At 41.7% G+C, this 21019-nt stretch overlaps 1 protein-coding gene across 2 annotated transcripts; it reads left to right on the top strand.

Annotated features, from left to right (window-relative positions):
- The first annotated feature begins 1912 nt into the window (after window positions 1-1912).
- xylt2 (xylosyltransferase II) lies at window positions 1913-18278 on the top strand. 2 transcript variants are annotated; one of them, XM_042505619.1, is made up of 11 exons: window positions 1913-2044; window positions 8023-8566; window positions 9600-9775; window positions 11341-11543; window positions 12415-12495; window positions 12872-13088; window positions 13496-13672; window positions 14533-14789; window positions 14885-15080; window positions 15436-15769; window positions 16755-18278. In XM_042505619.1, the coding sequence occupies exons 1-11, from the start codon at window positions 1913-1915 to the stop codon at window positions 17072-17074; spliced, it is 2637 nt and encodes an 878-aa protein (XP_042361553.1). In that variant the 3' UTR covers window positions 17075-18278. The 2 variants fall into 2 exon arrangements, with proteins under 2 accessions (XP_042361553.1, XP_042361552.1); XM_042505618.1 differs by having other exon boundaries at window positions 16752-18278.
- Window positions 18279-21019: the final 2741 nt, after the last annotated feature.

Here is a 21019-nt window from a genome sequence, read left to right as displayed (position 1 = left end):
AGGCCTAAATAATGCAGATTGTGTTTATAAACCAATTACTTTAAATAATGTGGATGAAAAATATATTAGACATCTTGGTTTACTCGTGATGACCATGATAACCTCATGTGCAGCCTGTGCTTTGAATGCGGGGAAACCCATTTAACAGGGTTTAATGGATCTCTTAAGTGTGTTCTCCACATATTTGGCTTTGATCCAGGCTTTATGAAGTGGATCTATATATTATATTATGGACCAAACGCAGCAGGGAAAAGGAAGTCGACTACTGTGTCTGATACAGAGCTGTACTCTATCAGGGTTAGGTCACATTGGGTATTTTATAAACTAAAACGACTGCATTGAACTGAAGATATGCACTGTAGAAGATGTAAGGCACTCCATGGGAATATTTTATGATAAAAAACCCTGAAGTTCTGCTGCCTGTTGAAGGAAACATCAAATGTGGACGAAAAATATTTGGCGGTCCTCCGAGAATGAAAGAGTTCAGAGACACTACTGCATATTGGTTTGATTTAAGAAACAACTTCACATGTTTCAAAAAAATATATGATTTATTTATGTCTCTCTCCAAAACACACTGAATCTAAGAGATAACTTTTCAAAGTGAAAATGTTTTTGTCAAAAATGGTCCCAAAATGATGAAAATTAGATCATTTATGTTTAATGTTAGCAGCATCTGTACATAGCTGTATCTATGTGTGGTGCTTGTGTTTGTAGAAGCAGGAAAAAGAGGAGGATAAGATAAGTAACTGAGCTGTAATTCTCAAAAATGTCTATATGTTTGCCAGTAATTATAATACATATATGGGGGGGACAAACTGCCAATATTCAAATATGATAACAAACCTTAATGTAGCGTGAAGTGAGGTTATTTTAGACACTTTGTATTACCAAAAACACTTAAAACTCTGAAGACCATGGTCATTTTAGAACTTGCTATAGATCACTGCTATTTTTCAAAAAAAGAAAATGTGTTGCCAGGTAAATCAATATAGTCACTTTAGACCTTAAAACACATTGAAAATGCCAACCTCTCTTTGATGACATGTTTAAGTAAAGCAGGACAGCTATTAAGGTAAAGTGGGATGGTCGTGTTGGTTTTATCAGATCATTATTTCATTAAAGCATTGTGTAACCTGTGGTTAATCATTAAAAAAGGTTTCCCAACATTTCTGCCCTGTTCTTTGGCTGCCTGTTTCCTAAATGCCATGTTTTCTACAATAAAGATGCATCTGTATAACAATGATGGCTGATTCTGGACTACTGTCGCTGCCATGGCATCACTGCATTATCTTATTTTTTAGTGACAGAAATTCTAAAATTGCCATGAACCTGCACCTGGTCCCGATAAAGATGCTGGTTTCACCTGAAAAAATGTCCCACTTTAGCTTAATTTTTGTCCCATTTTACCTAAATGCATGAACTACTCACTCAAACCCCTTTTCCATTAAAAGTAAAGTGTATTGTGAAATTATTTTGATTATAAGTCGAACATTTAATAAAACTGAACATCCTACAGTCATTTTTGTTGGTATACTCTTATTATTTTAGCTACGGTTGTCTTATTACATACTGTTATTACACATTATACACTGTGGTATTACTACCGTTACTTATATAGACCTCAGAGATATACGTTGCCTTCGTTATCCACCAATGCCAACAACAATATATTGTCTACTCGACAACAATTGAAAAGGATCAACCAAAATAACATAATTATTTTTTTTCTTTTTGCAGTGTGGCTTAACACATAAACGCGCGATAGAAAAAAAAAGCTATATCCATTTGCTTTTTGTAAGTTTTGGAGACAAACTTTGCACCAACCTGAGGATGGCGAGCGACACCGCGAGCGCGCGCGGTTCAGAATGCTCCCTTGCACGCGCTCCCCGAGTCAACCGGAGTCGGAAAAATGGTGGCCAGCGCTCGAGTACAGAAGCTGCTCCGACGATATAAACTAGCGATTGCCGCCGCGTTGACTATCCTCCTGGTCCAAGGACTTGTGGTATGGAGTCTGAGAAGTCTGGAAGAAGGCGAGGCAGAGGTGAGCTACAGTATCTCCGGCTGTTTCCGACGCGACAGTGAATCGGTGGGATTTAATTGTAGAGCTAGCCGTTAGCGCTTAGCGTAGCTCGCTGTGTGTTATGATACAGTAAGGCTAGCTGATGTTAGCTAAGTTAGCAGTTGGGGAACATCGGCGCTCCGAAACATTTCCGAACAACCGGACCAGCCCTGTCTTGTCTGTCTGTCACCGACCACGGCACCGGAGTAGTGCTGTAATACCAATACTGCACAGCTTGATACATGTTCATAACGGTGGTATTAACAGTATTGATTGTAACGTTACTCGGTAAACGGTTGTTAACTTGTTAAAGAAGCAGCAGTGGTCTTCACACTTGCGTTTGTCTCAGCATTTCTTTTGGAGTCACTGAGGTTTTAGGAAAATGTGATGTTGTGCAGAGTGCTACCCATTTCTGAGTCAGAGGAGGTCTATGAAGTGATGCAACTTTTGGGGAACATGTGAAAGCTCTCCGTCATGATTCATTGATCATAAACAGATCATAATTATGAGCTGAAACGCTTCATCAGCTCTCCCAGGATATTCAGCATCTGTTGTACTTTTTCTGTATTTATATCCACCAGAGGCCTTTCTCTGCAGGGGCTGCTCTGTCTCTGTGACCTTCACTAAGCTGTGAATCACTCCACAGAGGGAGCATATCCCAGGGATAAAGGCTAAAGTTGAGCACAGAGTTGCCTCCACTGCTGAAACAAGTCATTCAGCATTAGCCAAGTCCACTGTGGGAAGCTTATCTCTGTGTCTGCCCTGCACACCTGGAGCGCTGCACCCTGAGGCAGTGCCTGGTCTTGTTCTCTGTCTAAATGAGGTAAAGTGAGCTTGTTAACAGATGTGACCCTTGGAGGACTGTACCTGTGCAGCAGGGATACTAGACTGCCTTTGCCTGGGGACCACTTTTGCAAAATGACAGGAGGCCAGGGGCCAGTCGCAGCAGCCCCATACATGTTGTTTTATGGATTTTTGGGACATTTCTAGGATTTGAGGACATTTCTTAGATTGAAAGATGTTTCTAGGATTTTAGGTTGTTTCTCAGATGTTAGGACGTTTCTAAGATTTTAGGATGTTTTAAGGATTTGAGGACATTTCAGGGATTTTAGGTTGTTTCTCGGATTCTAAAACGTTTCTAGGATTTTAGGATGATTTTGGGACAAAGATTTTAGACAGTAGGACCTTTGCCAGAGGGTGTGGGGGATCCTCCACTGGTGCTTTTTTTTAATAAACAAGCTCTATTTGATTCCCTTTTATGCACTGCGGCACCTTATGCACCTTTATTTTTTATTGTGGATTAGAAAACACCAAACAAAATTGGCCCCCTGGTTGTAAGTTGAGCATCAGTGGTGTACAGGAATCATTTTTGAAGCATACCGATACTGATAAAGTCACAGGAATGCAAGCTGAAACCTGAGTTGGGAACCATGCTGTCTCCTATCATGATATGACAAGCATGAACTGTGTATAATATTCCTCCCAATATGGACAGATTACAGATCTGTGCCTGAAGGGTGAGGAGGCAGCAGATGTGATGGAGGGAAGAAGTTTGACCCAGTGAGGGGAAAATAAAGATCATGATTCTGCTGTGACTGACTAGTGTCCCCCCAAGGCAATGATGTGGACCAATTCACTTAACTGAGCTAAGCAGTAAACACGAAGGTAATCATCAGTACGTTCCTGGTGCTTTCTTATTCATGTAATATGAGTGACGACAGCCCAGATGAAGTAATCCATTTCCTTTGGATACACTTAAGTGTGACACTGTGACAAAACGGGAAGTGTGATATGTCATTCATCATATTGCAGACGCAATAATCCTTTTGACTTCCTTCAACTGTTTGCATTTTAATCCCCTGGGTTTCTGCCACCTCATCAGGTGCATTCGGGCTTAAACATGCTTCAGCAAAGATACAGAAATGTCTGTAGGGGTCTTTGGTTTAGCTTTGGTTCACCTATAAACGAGCAGACATGCACACCTCTGAAATCTCAACACAATATTTACTCTCCAGTGACTCAGGCCAAACTAACAAGCATCGCAGATTGCTCTTTTTTTTTTTTTTTATCAATAATCCAATTTTCACATTGTTTTTTGTTAATGATTTAACGCTGAAAACAAGGCTCATTCATTCCTCGTGAACTTTGGCTTCAGTAACGTGACACTGCTGCTCCGTTCACATGTCAGTCTGACATGCAGCTATGTTGGCAGACATCTACGCAAATGTCAGCGCACGGCGTCTCCGTGTTTGCACTCTCACAGATTCAGAATCACATTTCAGGCTCAAGAATGCATATTAATCATCACTTTACCGCTGAGCAGTGCACGTTCAGTCAAGCAGGCTCGCCAATGCGGGCAACACGAGTAAGAGTGGCTGGATACCTCCATGCTCCGTGGTCTCTGCGTTAACTCGCATCTGCTCTAATCAGCGGCTCGATGTGCATGTGTGAACACAGCCACGTGCGTTTATATTTAAAGCCCTTGTACGGGGGGGCAGAAGACGAAGAAGACTGTCATCCTTGTGTCACCCTCCGCTTGCCTATCCTGTCCTACAGAGCTGAGCGCTCGCTGCTGCCTCCCCGCTTCAGCAGATGGAGACGCTGATATGGTTTCACTCGACTTTAATTGGAAAGTAAAGAGGCTGCCCGGCTTGTCTTTGAATCAATACATTTTTGACATGATGGCGTTAATTAAAACTGTGAAAACGAGTGATAAGGAAAATTGAAACATTAGCCCCTGCTGCATGCTGGTCTTATGTGTGAGAACATTTACTCTTGCAGCCAAAAAAAGTAAGCAGTGTCTTTATCAGACATAGAAGATGCTTACAGTGGTGTTTTTATTCATTTACAGGGTTTCCACAGTCATGGGAAACCTGGAATTTCACATCACATTTTCCAGACCTTGAAAAGTCATGGAACTTGTAGAAATGATTGAAAGTTGTTTGTGTATAATAAATTAAATGACATTGATATAACATGACGGTGAATTTATTTTCTGTAGCTGATGACGTATTGTAGCTTTAATATGTGTTGATGTGTGACTTTTTGTTTGTTTGTTTATTTGTTCATCACCAGAGTTTCTTCTTTTTCTTCTCGTGTTCCATCTCTCCCTTAATTTTTGCCCACCCGGCATGTCAAATAATTTTTTAATAATTTTTTTGGGTTTTAGGGGAGGTCCAAAGAACTTGAAGTGGCTGTTTATTTATTTGCATTTTTTGGACTTTTTTTTTCTTTCAATATTTTAGGCGATTTAAAAAAGCAAAGAAAAATTGGGCAGTTTTTATCGAAAATGTAAAAGCATTGTGGTGATTTCTTCTTTTTTTCTTAAAATGTATTTTTAAAGACAACCTAGGGTTTGGATGGCATGTTTTCTTTAAAAATTTCCAGCAATTTTGTTTTCTTGTATTTGAAAAAAGGGCATTTTTTTAAGAACATGGGCAGCAAAAAATGACACCATTTATCACAGTCACAAACTGTAAAAACAGAAATTATCATTGGATTTTTAAAAAATTCCAGTGGTCCTTGAACACATCATGTGGGATGCTGAAATTAAGTTTGAATAGAGTTTGAATCTTATATGTTCAAAAAACGCTGAGCAAGTGGAGCAATAAATTTCTTTTTTGCGTATGAGAAACGTCATGTAAAAGTTTTGAAATTTTGTCCATGAAAATTTATGGTTCTCTGAATTTAGCAGCTATTAGCCAAGACAGAAAGAAAATATACCATCACTGTTGGAAAAAATATGAATCATTCTCCAGAACTTGAATGTTGTGAAGAAAAGTTTTTTCCTGATTATTGTGTTTCGCTAGCAAAAATCCAACTGTGTGTCTCTTAATCCTTTAACCCAATTAAAGGAACCTAGGTTTGTTGTTAAGGTGACTTTTAGGACATGAGGTTTGTGTAGAAAAGCTGACAATAACCAGGTCACTCAAGTGCATGTAAGCTCACTGAAGGAGGCTTTCACTGCGATGACTGGTATGTAACTGGGCTTCACAATGCCTCTTACTGTAACGGGTTTGAGAGTGCAGTTGGCAATCAGCGGCAGACTGCGCTGTGTTGGTTGGCAGCTGGTTTATTGGCACTGTATTATCTGGCTCCTTGTCCAACCACGCATCACCAATCCCTCCCTTGTTCCCACCGTCTCTGGGCTGTCGGCGTGCCAGCAGCGTGAGGCCGCGTTCTGCCGTATCGTCTGACAGAGGCAGAAAGCTCGCAGCCCACTCACTGTTCTTCTTCCTCTCCTCCAAGTGCACATTTTGAAGGGCTTTTTGTATGATCCAGTAATCTAGTGTGCCAAAGCTGTGATGCTGTTTGGCTAGAAGATTAAAAAATGGCTTAAGTCCTGTTTTTTTCAAAGCCTGCTTTCCATTTTTGGAGGTGTGATTTGTGCCCCAGTAAGACTGACTCTCTCTATATTCTTGTTTTGAACATTTAAACTGAAGGAAGAAACCCTGATTTATGATGGTTGTGGTGCATCCAAAACTGGACTTCAACACCATTACACTACCTCAACACCTTTGTGTATGTTTTTGTTTGCAAAGGACAAACCTTCTAGCTTTTATTTAGATAAACTACAATCTTCCAACGGGGAAACACACAGTTCAACACATCCCTCAGAGCTGATCCTTTCCTTATAGATTTTACTGAACCACAACTAGATGACAAATGCTTTCTGGTTTTAATGGCTCCTTTAAGGATGTTACAGCCAAAGATTGCAGTTTTGGGACACTTGAACAACTTTATTACTTCAAAGCAAAGCAGATATACTGTAAGAGGATCATGTCTTGGCATTTAATGGAGTCTATACAGTTATAAAGTCTCAGAGGATGATTTTGAGATGCAAATACACAGATCGAGATGTCATGATGAAATGCTTTGATGCTGCAGATTTGTTAATCATATTAAGGAAGAATAATAATACAAAGCTGGGTCAAAGCGCGGGCTAATGTCAGGGAGAGAGCACATATGCATAATATAGCTGTCTTTTAGGGAGGCACGATATTGGATATTTTGGTGATATCCGATATGCCGATATATAAGGTATTACAGATTTTTTTGAGAGCAGAGTGCTGTACACACACTAGGGCTGCAACAAACAGATTTGTTCATTGTCGATTAATCTGCGGATTACTTTCTCAATTAATCAATTAGTTTGGTCTATAAAATGTCAGAAAATGTCAGAGTTTCCCAAAGCCTAAGATGATGTCCACAAATGTCTTGTTTTATTCACAACTGAAAGATTTTCAGTTTACTGTCACAGAGGAGCAAAGAAAAGAGAAAATACTCATTTAAGAAGCTGTAATCCGATAATATGACTTTTTTTAATTAAAATTAAATCAATTATCAAATTAGTTGGTGATTAATTCAAAAGTTGACATTTCACTGATCAATCGTTTCAGCTCTAACACACAGTAGCAGCTCTTAAGGATTCTCCGCATAATGTCTGAGGTGTCATGCTCAGTTTCATGTATGTTTGTGTGTGACACACACACACACACACACCCACACACACACACATTTGTATGCATTCTTCCTGCATTTTTGGCCAGAGGGTGCAGACAGGGGTTGGTTGAGGTCTCTCCAGTGAATCTCTGGATTCATTATGTGTTTTTGAGTGTGTGTGGCTATCCGGAGCTGTGCTTTTTGCAGATTAGCTCCACAAAAAGGCTGAGGCTCAGCTAAAAATAACCCAGATCAGAGAAATGGAGAGAAAAAAAGGAAACAACAAAACCAAGTAAACACATCCTTCCCTCTGGGGCTCTTTCAGCTGTTGTCTTAGTGGTGGTCTTAGTTTACCTTATGTCATTCCTGGATTGTGATTCAACGTCTCCTCCCAGTAGTCTTTGTCCAAGATGTTCTCATTGCAATAAATCTGGATTTAAAATGTATTTTTATTCTTTGTCTCTCTCTCTCTCTCTCTCTCTCTGTGCATACTGTTTTCTTCTTCTCTCCTCTCTCAGAGAAAAACACGACGATCTAAGCTGCCTGACCACAACAGCCAGGACCCTAAAAGAGACACCGCACTTTGGGAGAAACAAAACTCTTTGTCTGGGAGGAACAGGGGCAGATGGAGCGGCAGGTCGGAGAGGATAGGAGGAACAGCAGCCAGTGCGCTGAGGAGAGGGACCGGCCACAAAGGAGAAAAGCCCAGCAGCAGGCTGAGGTCTCCACAGGAGCGGGGGATGACAGGAGTTGGTTTGGAAGGTGTGGTCCTACATGATCTGTCCAGCAGTCGTAACTTCAGCGAGACCCGCGGTGGCACTGATGGGGCAGCCAAGTTACCCGCTGCCGCCATACTGGGGGAGCCAGGCAGCGTGGACGGGGCGCACCAAGCCCCCAGCAGTGACTTTGTGCCTAAATGTGACATCATAGGCAAGGACGCGCTGTCTGCCCTTCATCGCGCTGGTTCACAGCAGTGCCGACAGGAGATCGCCAACATCGTGTGTCAGCATCAGGCCGGGAAGCTCATGCCAGACGCACTTCCTCAGTTCTGCCCCCAGCTCGGTGAGAACATGAGCACAGACAGTGTGATGACATTAAAGCTATAGCTCAATGCGATTGCTCATTTATTTGTCTGATTTTGAATTTTTCTTGTGTATAGATTTTGTTAGATTAATTGTTACAGTGTTCCTTCCATAGTTTACTTTCCATGTAATGTGACATTGTAAGAAATGTATTTTCTGGAGACTAGCTATAACGTAGCTCTAATATGTGATCTTTTGTTTACCATCACCTATTTTTCTTTATATTTTCCCTATATTACATCTCTCCCTGAATGTATGCCAATAACTGAGATTATGTGTGAACAGAATCTGATGTGTTTGAATAATGCCAGCATGTTGGGCAAGAAAAATGATGTGAAGGCGTGATTCAACATGTTTCCATACCTTTGCCCAAATACTACTTTTAAATAGTACTGCATTTTTGAGATGGCACAATTAAGACAGGCAGCCAAGGCCATATAAGTGTTATTTGAAGCACCAATGTACACTTTAATTTTGTTATAAACTTAAACTTTTATTAAAATGTGCAGGAACCTTGACTTCCGCCTGCTGTCTGAACCCAGTGTTCTTACCAAGATGCACTCACAGGTTCTGACATTTAGCACTTATTTTAGTACAGACAAAGCAGGGTCAGTACCCAAACCTACTTATGACCAAATTTTCTTGAATATCCCTTGAAACTTGTGGTGGGGTTATATCATAGGCAATAACCCATAGCCCATCAATCCACATCTCTCTGGTTTTAAATACTTGTATAGCTGTAGTACATGACTGCATTATAACACTGTTTTTTGGTGCGTTCTAGTTACCACAGTTGGTAGTGTTACTGTGTGTGGGATGCTTTGTTTGAGGACAAACAAAAAGGACAAAACAATCCTATACATTTCACACATTAGCCTATCATGTAACATTCTAAAATCAATATTTATCTGTTGAAAAGTTCCCTTTGTCTCTGTCGCAACACCCAGTCTATGATATATTATTCTTGAAACTCTTACTGAGTCAGTCCTATATTTTCTTTCATCTTTGACCAGGTATATCAAATCAAGCTCAGGCTGTTGGCGAGCTGGACAACATCCTGTCCAAAGTGGAGAACCCCGTCAGAGTTGCTTTCGTTCTGATGGTCCATGGCCGTGCTGTACGGCAGCTCAAGCGCCTCATCAAAGCCATCTATCACCAAGACCACTACTACTACATCCATGTGGACAAGGTAAGCTCTAAAAGGAGATCACAGTGCCTTGAAAAACAAACACTCTTGTTTGATGTACACAGCATCACAGTTGTCCTTGCTTGCACACAGAAAGCACATCTCTGCATGATAGAAATATCCAAATAAGAGATAGTAGCCTACACTACTGTTTATTTATGTTTAAGCTGAGCATTGGAGAAAGTACTTGGCAGAACCCCGCTTGGCATTGGCTTCACTGAGCTCACAAATGCGTTTACCGGTTAGGTCTTCGTGCATTATGAAGGTTAAATATATCCCGTGGGTCTCACAGTGTGGTAAAGGAGATTAGCCTGGATTGAGTAAAGTGTGGTTATTCTTAGGGTCTGGATTTAGCGGAGGAAAAGTCTGCTATCATGTGCAGCTGGAAGGCAAAAGACAAATGTAGAGCTCACTGGTGATACCGAGGGAGGGACCTCAGGTGTGTTCCGCTCAGAGAAACAGGTGGCTGTCGTCGGTGCACCTGTGCAGCCGGAAAGGTTGCCGAGTCCCGGGGAGCCGCTCTGTTCTGCTGCCAAGGGACTCTAGGGAGACTCACCGGAGGCAGTGATGAATAAGTAGTCAGTGGGACAGACACAGCACAGACACCATCTTAGACACGTTGCCAGCCTAGACTAATTTATCTCTGAGCAGAAAGCCTGTTTGAGAGATGAGGCTGTAAAACAGGTCAGGTTGTCCTGGAGTCAGTCTGCCAGATCCTCTGCACTCTGCGCTGTGAGCACTGTGAGTTAAAGGCTGTCATTTCTGTTGCTGTTGTCTCCTGTATTAACACAACGAGTATGCCCTCAGACTCTTGCAATATCAGAGAAATTCTGGCTAAATTTAAAGACGTGTCCACTCTTTATTTGGCACAGGACAGAGTCAGTAGCCCATTGTTTGTGCTTCACTAAACACAATTGGACTTTGTGTCCCCAAACAATTAATTTAAAGTGTCTTTTTCTGTTAAACTGCCCATTTATCGCTTCAGGACCTTTATTAGCCGTGTTTATTTGGAAACAGGCTGCTTGTTAATTAGTTGGTAATTAATCTAATTTAGCTCCAAGGGGAAATAAAAAAAGGTCTTTTGAACCTACAGATTTCGGCTTCCTGCTGTCTTCAGACAAACGGTCACACGTGCTCACTCACAGCTATATCTTTCACCACTTTTTATGTCTCCGCTGCATGAAGCTTGACAGCAGGGTGGCTCTTTGACTTCTTCCGTCTCATCCTTTATTCCCTCCTGAAGTTTAAGCCACATTTTTTTGTTAGCTCACTTCATCTTAGTTCTGTGTGGCTGTCGCCTGTTGCCACTTTGAGAATTAAATGTGCCACAAGACAAAAATAGCTCATTTTAATTTCCTCTTCCTATCATCACAGTGACCCACAAAACAAAGCACCATGTGGCCGTTGTTCTGCTCCGATCAGATTCTCTTTCAACACGAGCCAGATCTGTGTGGTTGTCTTGGCACAGTGGCAGCTGCAGATCTGTGGGAGATAGATTACGTTTGTGATGCGGAAACTCAGTTTTCACTCAATTAGCTGTTTGACCTTCTTGCTTTGAAATTCTCCAGCGGTCTGGCTACATGCATCGGGAGGTCCTGCAGATAGCCCAGCAGTACCCAAACATAAGGGCCACGCCGTGGCGGATGGTTACCATCTGGGGTGGTGCAAGCCTTCTGAAGGCCTACCTACGCAGCATGCAGGACCTGCTCTCCATGCTGGACTGGAAGTGGGATTTTTTCATCAACCTCAGCGCTACAGATTTTCCCACCAGGTCAGTCAGCTGAGTAATGTTCTTATGTAACTTCCTCAGTCCACAGCAAAATTCTCAAATACCAGATATCCCTGTGTAGCTCTGTACTTACACTGTTAAATGCAGCATGTCCAGTGCAAATACTGCATCAAAGCTTGTCTTTACATCTTCACCAGTGCTTTGATTATTTCTTATTTGATGTTTTCATTGCTGGTTTAAAGTGACAGTTCACCTCAGAAATACATATTTGCACCTGTAGTGCTTTTTATGTATTACTCATGATTGTTTTGATGTGAGTTGCTGCATGTTGGAGATATCAGCTGTAGAGATGTCTGCCTTCTCTCCAATATGATGGAACTAGATGGCATTAGGCTTGTGATGCTCAAAAATATATTTGAAAATTTGTGCATCTACTCATGAAAAAAAGACTTGTGCTCTTGGTAACGTGAGATGTAAACTTTCATGGCGTTCTCCTCGGGTGAGCTGTAACATCACCTAGCACAGTGGTGCTAGGTGATTTAGCAGTAGATGCACACATCCTTCTGCACAGTAATGTGGTTGTTGGGTGTAGTTCTGCAGAAAGAGTTCCTACTAGGCTTTCAATTTTTATGCCTTCATCAGTGATTGTGACTTTTCTTGCAAAATAAGTAGCAGCTGTAACATTTGCCAGATGAAAAAGAGCATTAAATTGATTGTGTTGGTCACTGAATCACAGAGCTGGCAGTTAATTCTTTCTTGCTGATCAATTTTTGCTTTATTTCACTCATGGATATTGTCAGCCAGCACCACTCAAGCAAGCATTGTGTTTTCCAAAGAAACTTCCAGAAATCTTTTTTTCTGTCCTGACCTAACCCCTCTTTCTCTCAATTCTCACCTTAATGCCCTCCTGCAGGACCAATGATGAACTGGTTGCGTTTCTGTCACAGCAAAGAGACAAGAACTTCCTCAAGTCCCACGGGAGAGAAAACGCCCGGTGAGTTTGCCAGCTGTAAAATACAGACCAGCTACCACACACATTTGTTTGGCATTTTTGCGTTAATTTAATCTGACAGCACACTCCAATAAATGAAAGGGATAGTTTAGATGTAATGATGCATGTCGATTCTGTAGAGATATTCCAGCAAGTCGTCAGCAGCCAATGGGACCAATTAGCAAACCATTCTAACTTGTTGTTGATATCACACGAGAGGCAGAAAGCAACATGATGAAGTGATTCTTGTGCCATTATTTAACACAGCGTGGCAACTCAGACAGAAACTGTTTGTTAGATCATTTACTTTGATGAATGCTGCAGAAAGCACTGCACTGTCTCTCCAGCACATCAATTTAAATCGTGTTCTGTGCTGAAGGTTTATCAAGAAGCAGGGCCTTGACCGTCTTTTCCACGAGTGTGACAACCACATGTGGCGTCTCGGAGAACGCAGCATCCCAGAAGGCCTGGAGGTCTCAGGTGGCTCTGATTGGTTTGCGCTCACCCACCGCTTCGTGGAGTACGTCATCAACTCCCAGGATGACCTGGTGTCTGGGCTGAAGCAGTTCTATTCGTACGCCCTGCTCCCCGCTGAGGTAAGTCAGCCTTAGGTGGCCTGTTTATCTCCCGTAGTTGAGACAGACAGTTTGATATACAAGTCTGTCTCCGGCTCGTCCTCCCCTGCCAAGTCAGAGGAGCCAAGCAGCGGAGATAATGTAATACTTTAAGCTTTCAGGCGCAGCGTGCAGCAGAGGTGCCAGACGAGAGAAGGGTTCACTTGAGTTTATCTGACTGTGGGGTTTAATGTCTCAGAGGAGGTGCCGTGGTTTGTCCCCTGTTGTTTGAGGCTACAGAGGCGTGACCTTTTGCAATTTAGAGTCAGTGGATATAAACTGTTTATACTTGTCTTTGACCATTTACAGTAACCTCACATTAACACAACATGGTCTTTGTTTTACTGCTCATCACAGTAAATGATATATTTACTCCTGCTTCTTTATAGTCCTTCTTTCACACGGTGCTCGGGAACAGTCACATGTGTGACACTCTTGTGGACAACAACCTGCGTGTCACCAACTGGAACCGTAAGCTGGGATGTAAATGCCAGTACAAGCACATTGTGGACTGGTGTGGCTGCTCTCCCAATGATTTCAAACCACAAGACCTCATCCGGATCCAGGTGAATAGGACAGCTGCAGAGCAACAACTCATCCATTTCCTTGTTGTATTTTTTTACCTAGCTTGTAGTTTCCAAGTCTTTCAATCAGGGTTTCCGTTTCCTTTTTTCCATTTAAAAAAAAAATGTTGCCGGTTTACATTTCCTGGAAGGTTTTAATGTCCTGTGTTTACTGAGCTCCAAGACCAGTGTTGAGAATTCTGGGCCTCTATTTGCAGAAATACTGTTTAATATTCCTAACTTTATTTTAATTAATTAAAAATCACTTAAAATGGCCACTTAAAATAAGTGCTGTCAATAAACTTGCATATAATAGTGCTATTTTAAAATAAAGAAATATTACACTCTCCCACATTTGTTTGGGAAACATATAAACATAAAGAATTTTCATGTCCTAACTGAAATTGAAAGGAACACCAGCAACAACCAGCTTTGTTTTCTGTTGGAACTTCCTGAACTTTTGTTGTATGAGCCATTTCCATTTATTCCTGTCGCTCGCCTTGAAAGCGCCACAATCGTTATGTTTTCAGTCTGATCTCAAGCGTGAAGCTGAGAGCTGTATGGTTAGTTTATATAACAGAATAGAAATGCATGATTGTTTTAAAGACAGAGAGCATCTGATTTTACATGATAGAACACCGTTATCAGATGCTCACATGTTGTTAGGTCAGTGTATTCTCAGAGGGAATTATTTTCACCACACGTTATGAATAGAGAGATTGAAATATGTCGGACTTCAACATTTCTTCCTTGTCAAAAACACGTAATAACTGGATATCTGTAACCATGCTCTGATGTTTTATTACTACCAGGTTGGTTCAGTGTCTCAAAGGCTTATTTCTTTTTTTTTCTCTAATCCACAGCAATTGACCCGTCCGACATTCTTTGCCCGCAAGTTTGAGTCAACAGTGAACCAGGAGGCCATAGACATCCTGGACACTCACCTGTATGGCCAGTACGCTCCGGGCACTGTTGCCATCAAGGCGTACTGGGAGAGCTTGTTTGAGCAGCTGGACGGCGTGGGCTCACTCAGTGACACGGCGCTCACTGCTTACAATGCTTTCTTTCGCCTGGGCCTAAAGAATCTGGTGACTACTCAGAGCAACATGGAGACCTGCAGGTCCGTAGAAACTGTTCACTTTTTTCAGTTTTTGGGGATCTCTAAAAGATTACAGGTTTATGTCTTTACTGAATATAATAATTTTGTATGTCTAGGTTTGAGCCAGTGGGCTACCCTCTATCAGTGCACGTGTACTTTTATGACGACCGTTTCCAAGGATATCTGGTGCGTCAGGAAGTCCAGGCTGTGGGTTCGAAGGTCAGGGAGACACTAGAGATGTGGGCAGTGCCTCAAGCATCGCTTGTCCTTGAGACAAACCTCAAGGAGTTTGAAAGGCTCAAGAATTTGGAGGTAAGAAGATGAGGATGATGAGGATTCATTATCATTGAAGATTCTGTCCTGTGCAAACTTTTAATATCTAGGTACTTTAGGAAAACTGCTTTCCTGGAAGATTTTCTTCCTGATATGAAAAAAATGGGGTGGTTTTATCAGGGCTTGATCACCTGGCCAAACTGGACTTTGATGTTTAATTAGTTTAAAAATTTGTTAATATTGGAAGGAAGGCTGAAGCTGAAAGTGCTAACACATTCACTCTCTTTGTCCTTAAATAAAATCCGAAAGTTGAACACATAAGACACGTTGTTTTGCAGTGTTGTTATTTTAGGACTCTACAGACTGTGATTCCTTTTGTCTTTCTCCCCGGCAGATCGGCACAGAGTGGGATCCTAAAGAAAGAATCTTCCGTAACTTCGGTGGCGTCATCGGTCCTTTGAATGAACCACTTGCAGTCCAGAAGTGGGCACGTGGCCCCAACCTCACAGCCACTATTGTGTGGATCGATCCAGCTCTGGTGGTCGCAGCATCTTATGACATTACAGTGGACGTGGATGCAGAGTACACCCAGTACAAACCCCCATTGCAACGCCCCCTGCGGCCTGGCACCTGGACGGTACGGGTGTTAAAACAATGGGAGCGCGTGGCGGAAGTTCGCTTCCTTGTCATGCCCTTGACCTTCAAAGATAAGGAGCCGCTACGCAAAGGTAAGACTTGGATTCAGAGTGTTTCAGCTGCTGATGTTCCATATTTTTCTTATTGTAAACAATTCCCATGAAATACACCACTTGCCAGCATCCCTTGTCAGTCTGTGGCACTCTGCCCAGTTGTGGGATACCAGTATATAGTTTCAAATATGGTGCATTATTGAGTATTTCTGGCAGCAGGAAGTTGCACGTGGGATTGACTCAAAATAGGCTACAGCGTTTATGGTAATAAAGAGACGTGTCATTATTGCTGCTGTGGCCCACTGATGTTTTTAGTCTTTTTTTGACAACAATTGAGCTTCATAGGAAGCATAATTATATCAAGCTTTGGATACACAGACAATTAATGGTGCTCTGATCAGAATTTTTTGAGCTGATCACAGATTGCTGGAAGCACGGGGTCTATTTGTAGCCTTTTTAGTTTTCTGGTTATATATTATGTATATTTATTACATTGCAATCCATCTAGTTGACCCAAAACCAATAATTGTGTCATTTTAGTCAAACTCGTTATATGATTAAAACAGGTTGAGTCATTACTTGCCCTGCAACAGTTTCATGTTGCCATTCCCTTGCATGTACACACACACACACACACACACAAACACACAAACACACAAACACACGAACCGTAGCGTATAACCCTCACTTGTGTTTACCTTTCTCTCTGCATTTTAGTGGCATGTAGAGAAATTGCCTTGCATGTTTTTGTCAGCTTTTTAGATTGGCCTTAACAGAAAGCACCAACCAAGCAAAATATTAGCCATAAAGACTGATGTCCAATAATTCGGAGCACCCTCACAGGCAGTACACATTGGTCTTTTCATGGGATTGTTGATGATAAGAAATAATTTACAAAGTCACTTGACTAGTTGAAGGTTTAACGTTTTCTAACTCATTCGTAAAGTTTTGTTGAATCTTTCAAATGCTCATTTTCTCTTTCAATTTTCTCTCTGCCTGCAAATATGAATGTCCGCCCCAGAAGAGGACAGCTGGCTCCACGCAGGTCCTCCAGGTAACCTGTACCTGGAGCAGAGCTTCCAGCAGCTGAGTTCTGTGCTGAAGCTGCCTCCGCAGGAGCCCGCCATGCACGAGGCTCAGCGGAAAGCCCAGCTCGTGGGTCAGGCCCTGGAAGCGTGGGTGGACAGCAGCATAGGGGCCTACTGGGTTACAGGCGGCCTTTGCGCCACACAGACTTCCTCTTGCCCAGCAATTGGACTTTGCTCCAAGACGTCCTGGAGCTCTCTGTCCCCGGACCCCAAGTCTGAACTGGCCCCAGTCAAAAGTGATGGGCGGATCAGGTAGCCCCCAGAGAGGAGAGACTGTAGATTTCAATGCATACACAGGATGAGTGAGGGAGAGCTGGACCTGGACTGCAGAGCTCCGAAAGAACCTGTGTGAACCGGATATTGTCTCCGAGCTCAAGGGCACATAAACAAAGAGACATCCTCCTGCGCTGAGGAGTCGAGACATTCTCAGTGAAGCGGTACTCAAAAGAGGAGGACGTGACTGCAGGAAATTTGCACATAGAAGTTTGCGAGCGCAAAGGCTCGTGTCATCGTTTGCTGAATGGTTACACGGACGCCAGATGTATAATGTTATTTTGCTGGCACACAGGTTTTCAGTCAAAAAACCCCTCAGCGCATGTTTGAACTCTGTGTGGGCGCACAGTTTTCCTCTGCTTTGAAAGAATCAGAGAGCAGTTGTCAAAACTCAACAACAGGCTCCTCTTCATTTCAAGGGAGAGTGGAGCCTCTGAATCATATTATTGTGCTTATTTTGAAGCATTATTATGTAAGCATAAGGAGCAGACAGATGAAGTGCACTTTACTGTAAGACGATGTTACACAGAGGTCACTGGTTACAGTGAAAGGAGCAGAAGTTAGAGTCACGGATGAGGTCACATCAGTTTCATTTTGCAGTAGACTCAAAAGCAAACGCCTGCGCCGTCACTCCCCTGCACAGACACATCACTAAATATTCTGTTACCTGTGTTAGGAAAAGACAAGGAAAGAGAGTATAGAGAGAGTGTTTTTTTAGTTCTCTTTACTGTGACATCATTTTTGAGCATTATTTTTTATTTTTTTACTGTATTTGTTTTGTCTGTTTCCCGAACCGAAAGTGTTTAGTTGTCTTTAATGTCCATTGTTTCCAAGCCTCAAAGTTGTTTTTCTGGTCAAAGGAAGTGCCTAGACACAGATAGCAAGGGTACGTTCAAAATTCCCTTAAAATAAATGATAAAACAAGCTACAGCTTTATAGCAACAAACAAGAAAGACCACTGATATTTTAAAACTTTAGAACAAGCGACTAATTGGCCCTTAAGCTGGGATGGTTTTTAAGCTCAAGAATTAACTGTAAAGGTGAAATCCTCTGCGACAATTTAGTGTTTTTTTTGTCTCCAGAAATCTTTTGAGCTAAGGCCAACTTAGCAAGGTGAAGAAAATTTGGATTTCACTTCAATTGTTTTGTTTGCTTTCTTTTCCAGAGGTAAATGAGAATGAGACAGCAAATAATTTCCAAAATCCTCCAAACTTTTCTCTTAAATTTAAGACTTAAATTGCAACCGTCGTTAGACGAATGACTTTTACCTCCTGTGTTTCGGTTTATATGCAGTATTGTCATTTCTGTGTGTTGGTGTGCTCTTGTTCGCCAAACAGGCTGGTTCATTTCTCACCATGCATTACAAGTCAACTCTTTCAAGTCCACCAACCAGTTCAACGGTACACTGTATGTCTGTGTTTTTTTTAGCATGATCAAAGAATCTAAGCTGCCTTCACTTAGTGGGAAGATGAATCGTTTACTACGGGATGATTGCTTCCAGAGATGTGCAATGAATGCCTTTTCAGAGGATAGTGACCCCCTCGTCTGTGTCTTAGTTTGCATTTTTACCTGATTTTAAATGTTAAATAATAGTCGGCCACCATATGAGTTTCAAGTGACCTTGTTTACCTTGCACAGTACAGTTGCTTCAGTGAAGCCCCAGTTTTATTGATGTAAGCGAGCGAAGCGTAATCAGCTGAACAGATGTTATTTTTCTATACTGTTTGAGAGGAAGTGTGTATGTTTGTTCATCTCCAGTGCTCTGTTAAACTATTAAAAACTGCTGTCTAATATCGTATTTGAAAGTCCCGCCTGCTCAGTGTCGTTTAAAGCAGACCTGTTTTTGGGAGGGTTGAGGTCTCTCGAGGTCCGTGCCGCTGTAATAACCAGCAGCAGTTCGCAGGGTGAGTCATCTGAGCTCTGAGTGGGCAACTTCAGCCCGTCACTGTTTGCCTCTGGGAAAATCATAGGACAGGCATCCTGACTGATGACTCAATAAAATTAAAAAAACAAAACCCTATAAGGTTTTTGTGCTGCTGTTTTCTCTCACCATGTAGCTCATCTTTAATGTAATAGTGTAAAGGTTTCTCTCTTTAAAGCACATGTAGGACATGTTTATGAGAAGAAGTGGCGCTCTCCAGGGTGCTGAACACCTCCTTGTAGAAATGCCCGACATGGTTTTTACCTCATGAATACTGTAAACTACACCTGTCTTAAATATTTAGTCAGGTTTGTGTCTTTGTTGAAGATATAAAGGGACGCAGAGAAGAAGTGGTCGAGGCGATGACCAGGAGACAAAGCTGAAGACGTTTAACACTTTAATTTCAGAAGCTTGTCTGTTTTGATCAGAAAACGCTTTTAAATTCAAGAACAAACGGGATGGATGACAGCTGTGAAACTCGGAGGCAGGAGGAGGTGAAGCTGGTGTCCTCAGACAGCGCATACGGATCGTCTGCGGTGGACACGGACACAGAGAACGGACAGACTCCCACATCTAACACCTTCCCCTATAATGAAGACCTGACGCACAAGGTGATCCATTCATTACTTATACGAGTTTTAAAATTTTTCTGCAAATTTGTCTTGTCTGAAATCGTCAGAGGCAAAACCAGAACCAGAAATTGCAGCTATGCTTACATCATCAAGTGGAAATCTCTTCTTTCTTTAGCCATTTTATAACAATATTATAAATTCATGGTGGGCCCAGAGATTAAATTTCTGAAGTGTGCTTCCACTGCCAGCGATTTTCACAGTAAAAGTCATCAAGAAAACTACATTCAAATTCATAAGATTCTCCTTTTTTACAGGGTAAGTCCTAGTCATTCAGTCCAGCTGAGTCTTTTGCTTATCATTTAATGCTCCATCATATCAGCTACAATGAATAATATTCAGATACAATAAAATGTGGCACCTTTAACAGCTTTAACACCAACATAAAAGCCTTTATAAATATACTGTGAAACATACATAAATGAACCCCGAATGTGTGAAATATTTGAAGAAACTGTTAAAACTTTTTTTATAATATGTTTTGGGCTGTTCTGCTTTTATTTGATAGAGCAGAGGGGATGATATGCAGCAAAGGGCCGAAGCCAAAATTAACCCCGTGGCCACTGCGGCGAGTACGTAGCCTCTCTACACAGGGCACCTCCTCTGCTAGCTCTATGTTTTTCAATCTCATACTGACATTTTTTTCATATGACACTTTTATTTTGTATTTTTACTTTTTAGGATCCCCATTCGTTGATGCAGATAAGATTTTTTTTTAAGGAAAATCCTGCGATGGTAGTCATATATCTTTAATCACGGCTGCCACATTCAGCCAGTGAGCTCCTCTTAAAGCTGAAGTCTGCACTTCTAAACCAAGACACATTTTGTCAAACCCAGCGAATATCTCCTCACAATCCGCTGGCTGTGTGGTGTGAATACTGAAAAAAGTGTAAACACTCAGTCCTTTTCTGTTAATGGTAAACAAACAACACTACGCTGGAGGGATGGTAGTAGCAGGCGTAAATAAAATCAGATATTACCATACCTTCTGACTGATTTTAAAGGTGTTTTTGTTTGGGTGTTAAATCAAATAATCTTTCTCCAGAATCACAGACGCCACCTTTCATTTCTTAATTACTGCTTAAATACTTCATTAACTTATTTAATATTGAACACTTTGGGACTCCACACTAAAACACTGCTTCCCAACCTTTTTGGCTCATGTCCCACTAAAACAAGACCTTTTTATTTGATTCAGAGATTTTACCGCTTTAAATTGTTCAGTTTAAATATTTTAAATATTTTTTTATATGATTTTGGGTGACATTAAAATGTGTTTCTGCAGAGAATCCCTCAGGTCTCTTTGGTGGTGTGTCTGCGTGTCCGTGTGGGCGGTTGGCTGAATGAGAGCGAGTCGAGGAAGTTCTGTTTTTCATAT

This window comes from Plectropomus leopardus, chromosome 17 (assembly GCF_008729295.1).
Source record: "Plectropomus leopardus isolate mb chromosome 17, YSFRI_Pleo_2.0, whole genome shotgun sequence".
In the NCBI taxonomy this organism is placed as follows: Eukaryota; Metazoa; Chordata; class Actinopteri; order Perciformes; family Serranidae; genus Plectropomus; species Plectropomus leopardus.
This window is presented reverse-complemented; position numbering and strand designations above follow the sequence as displayed.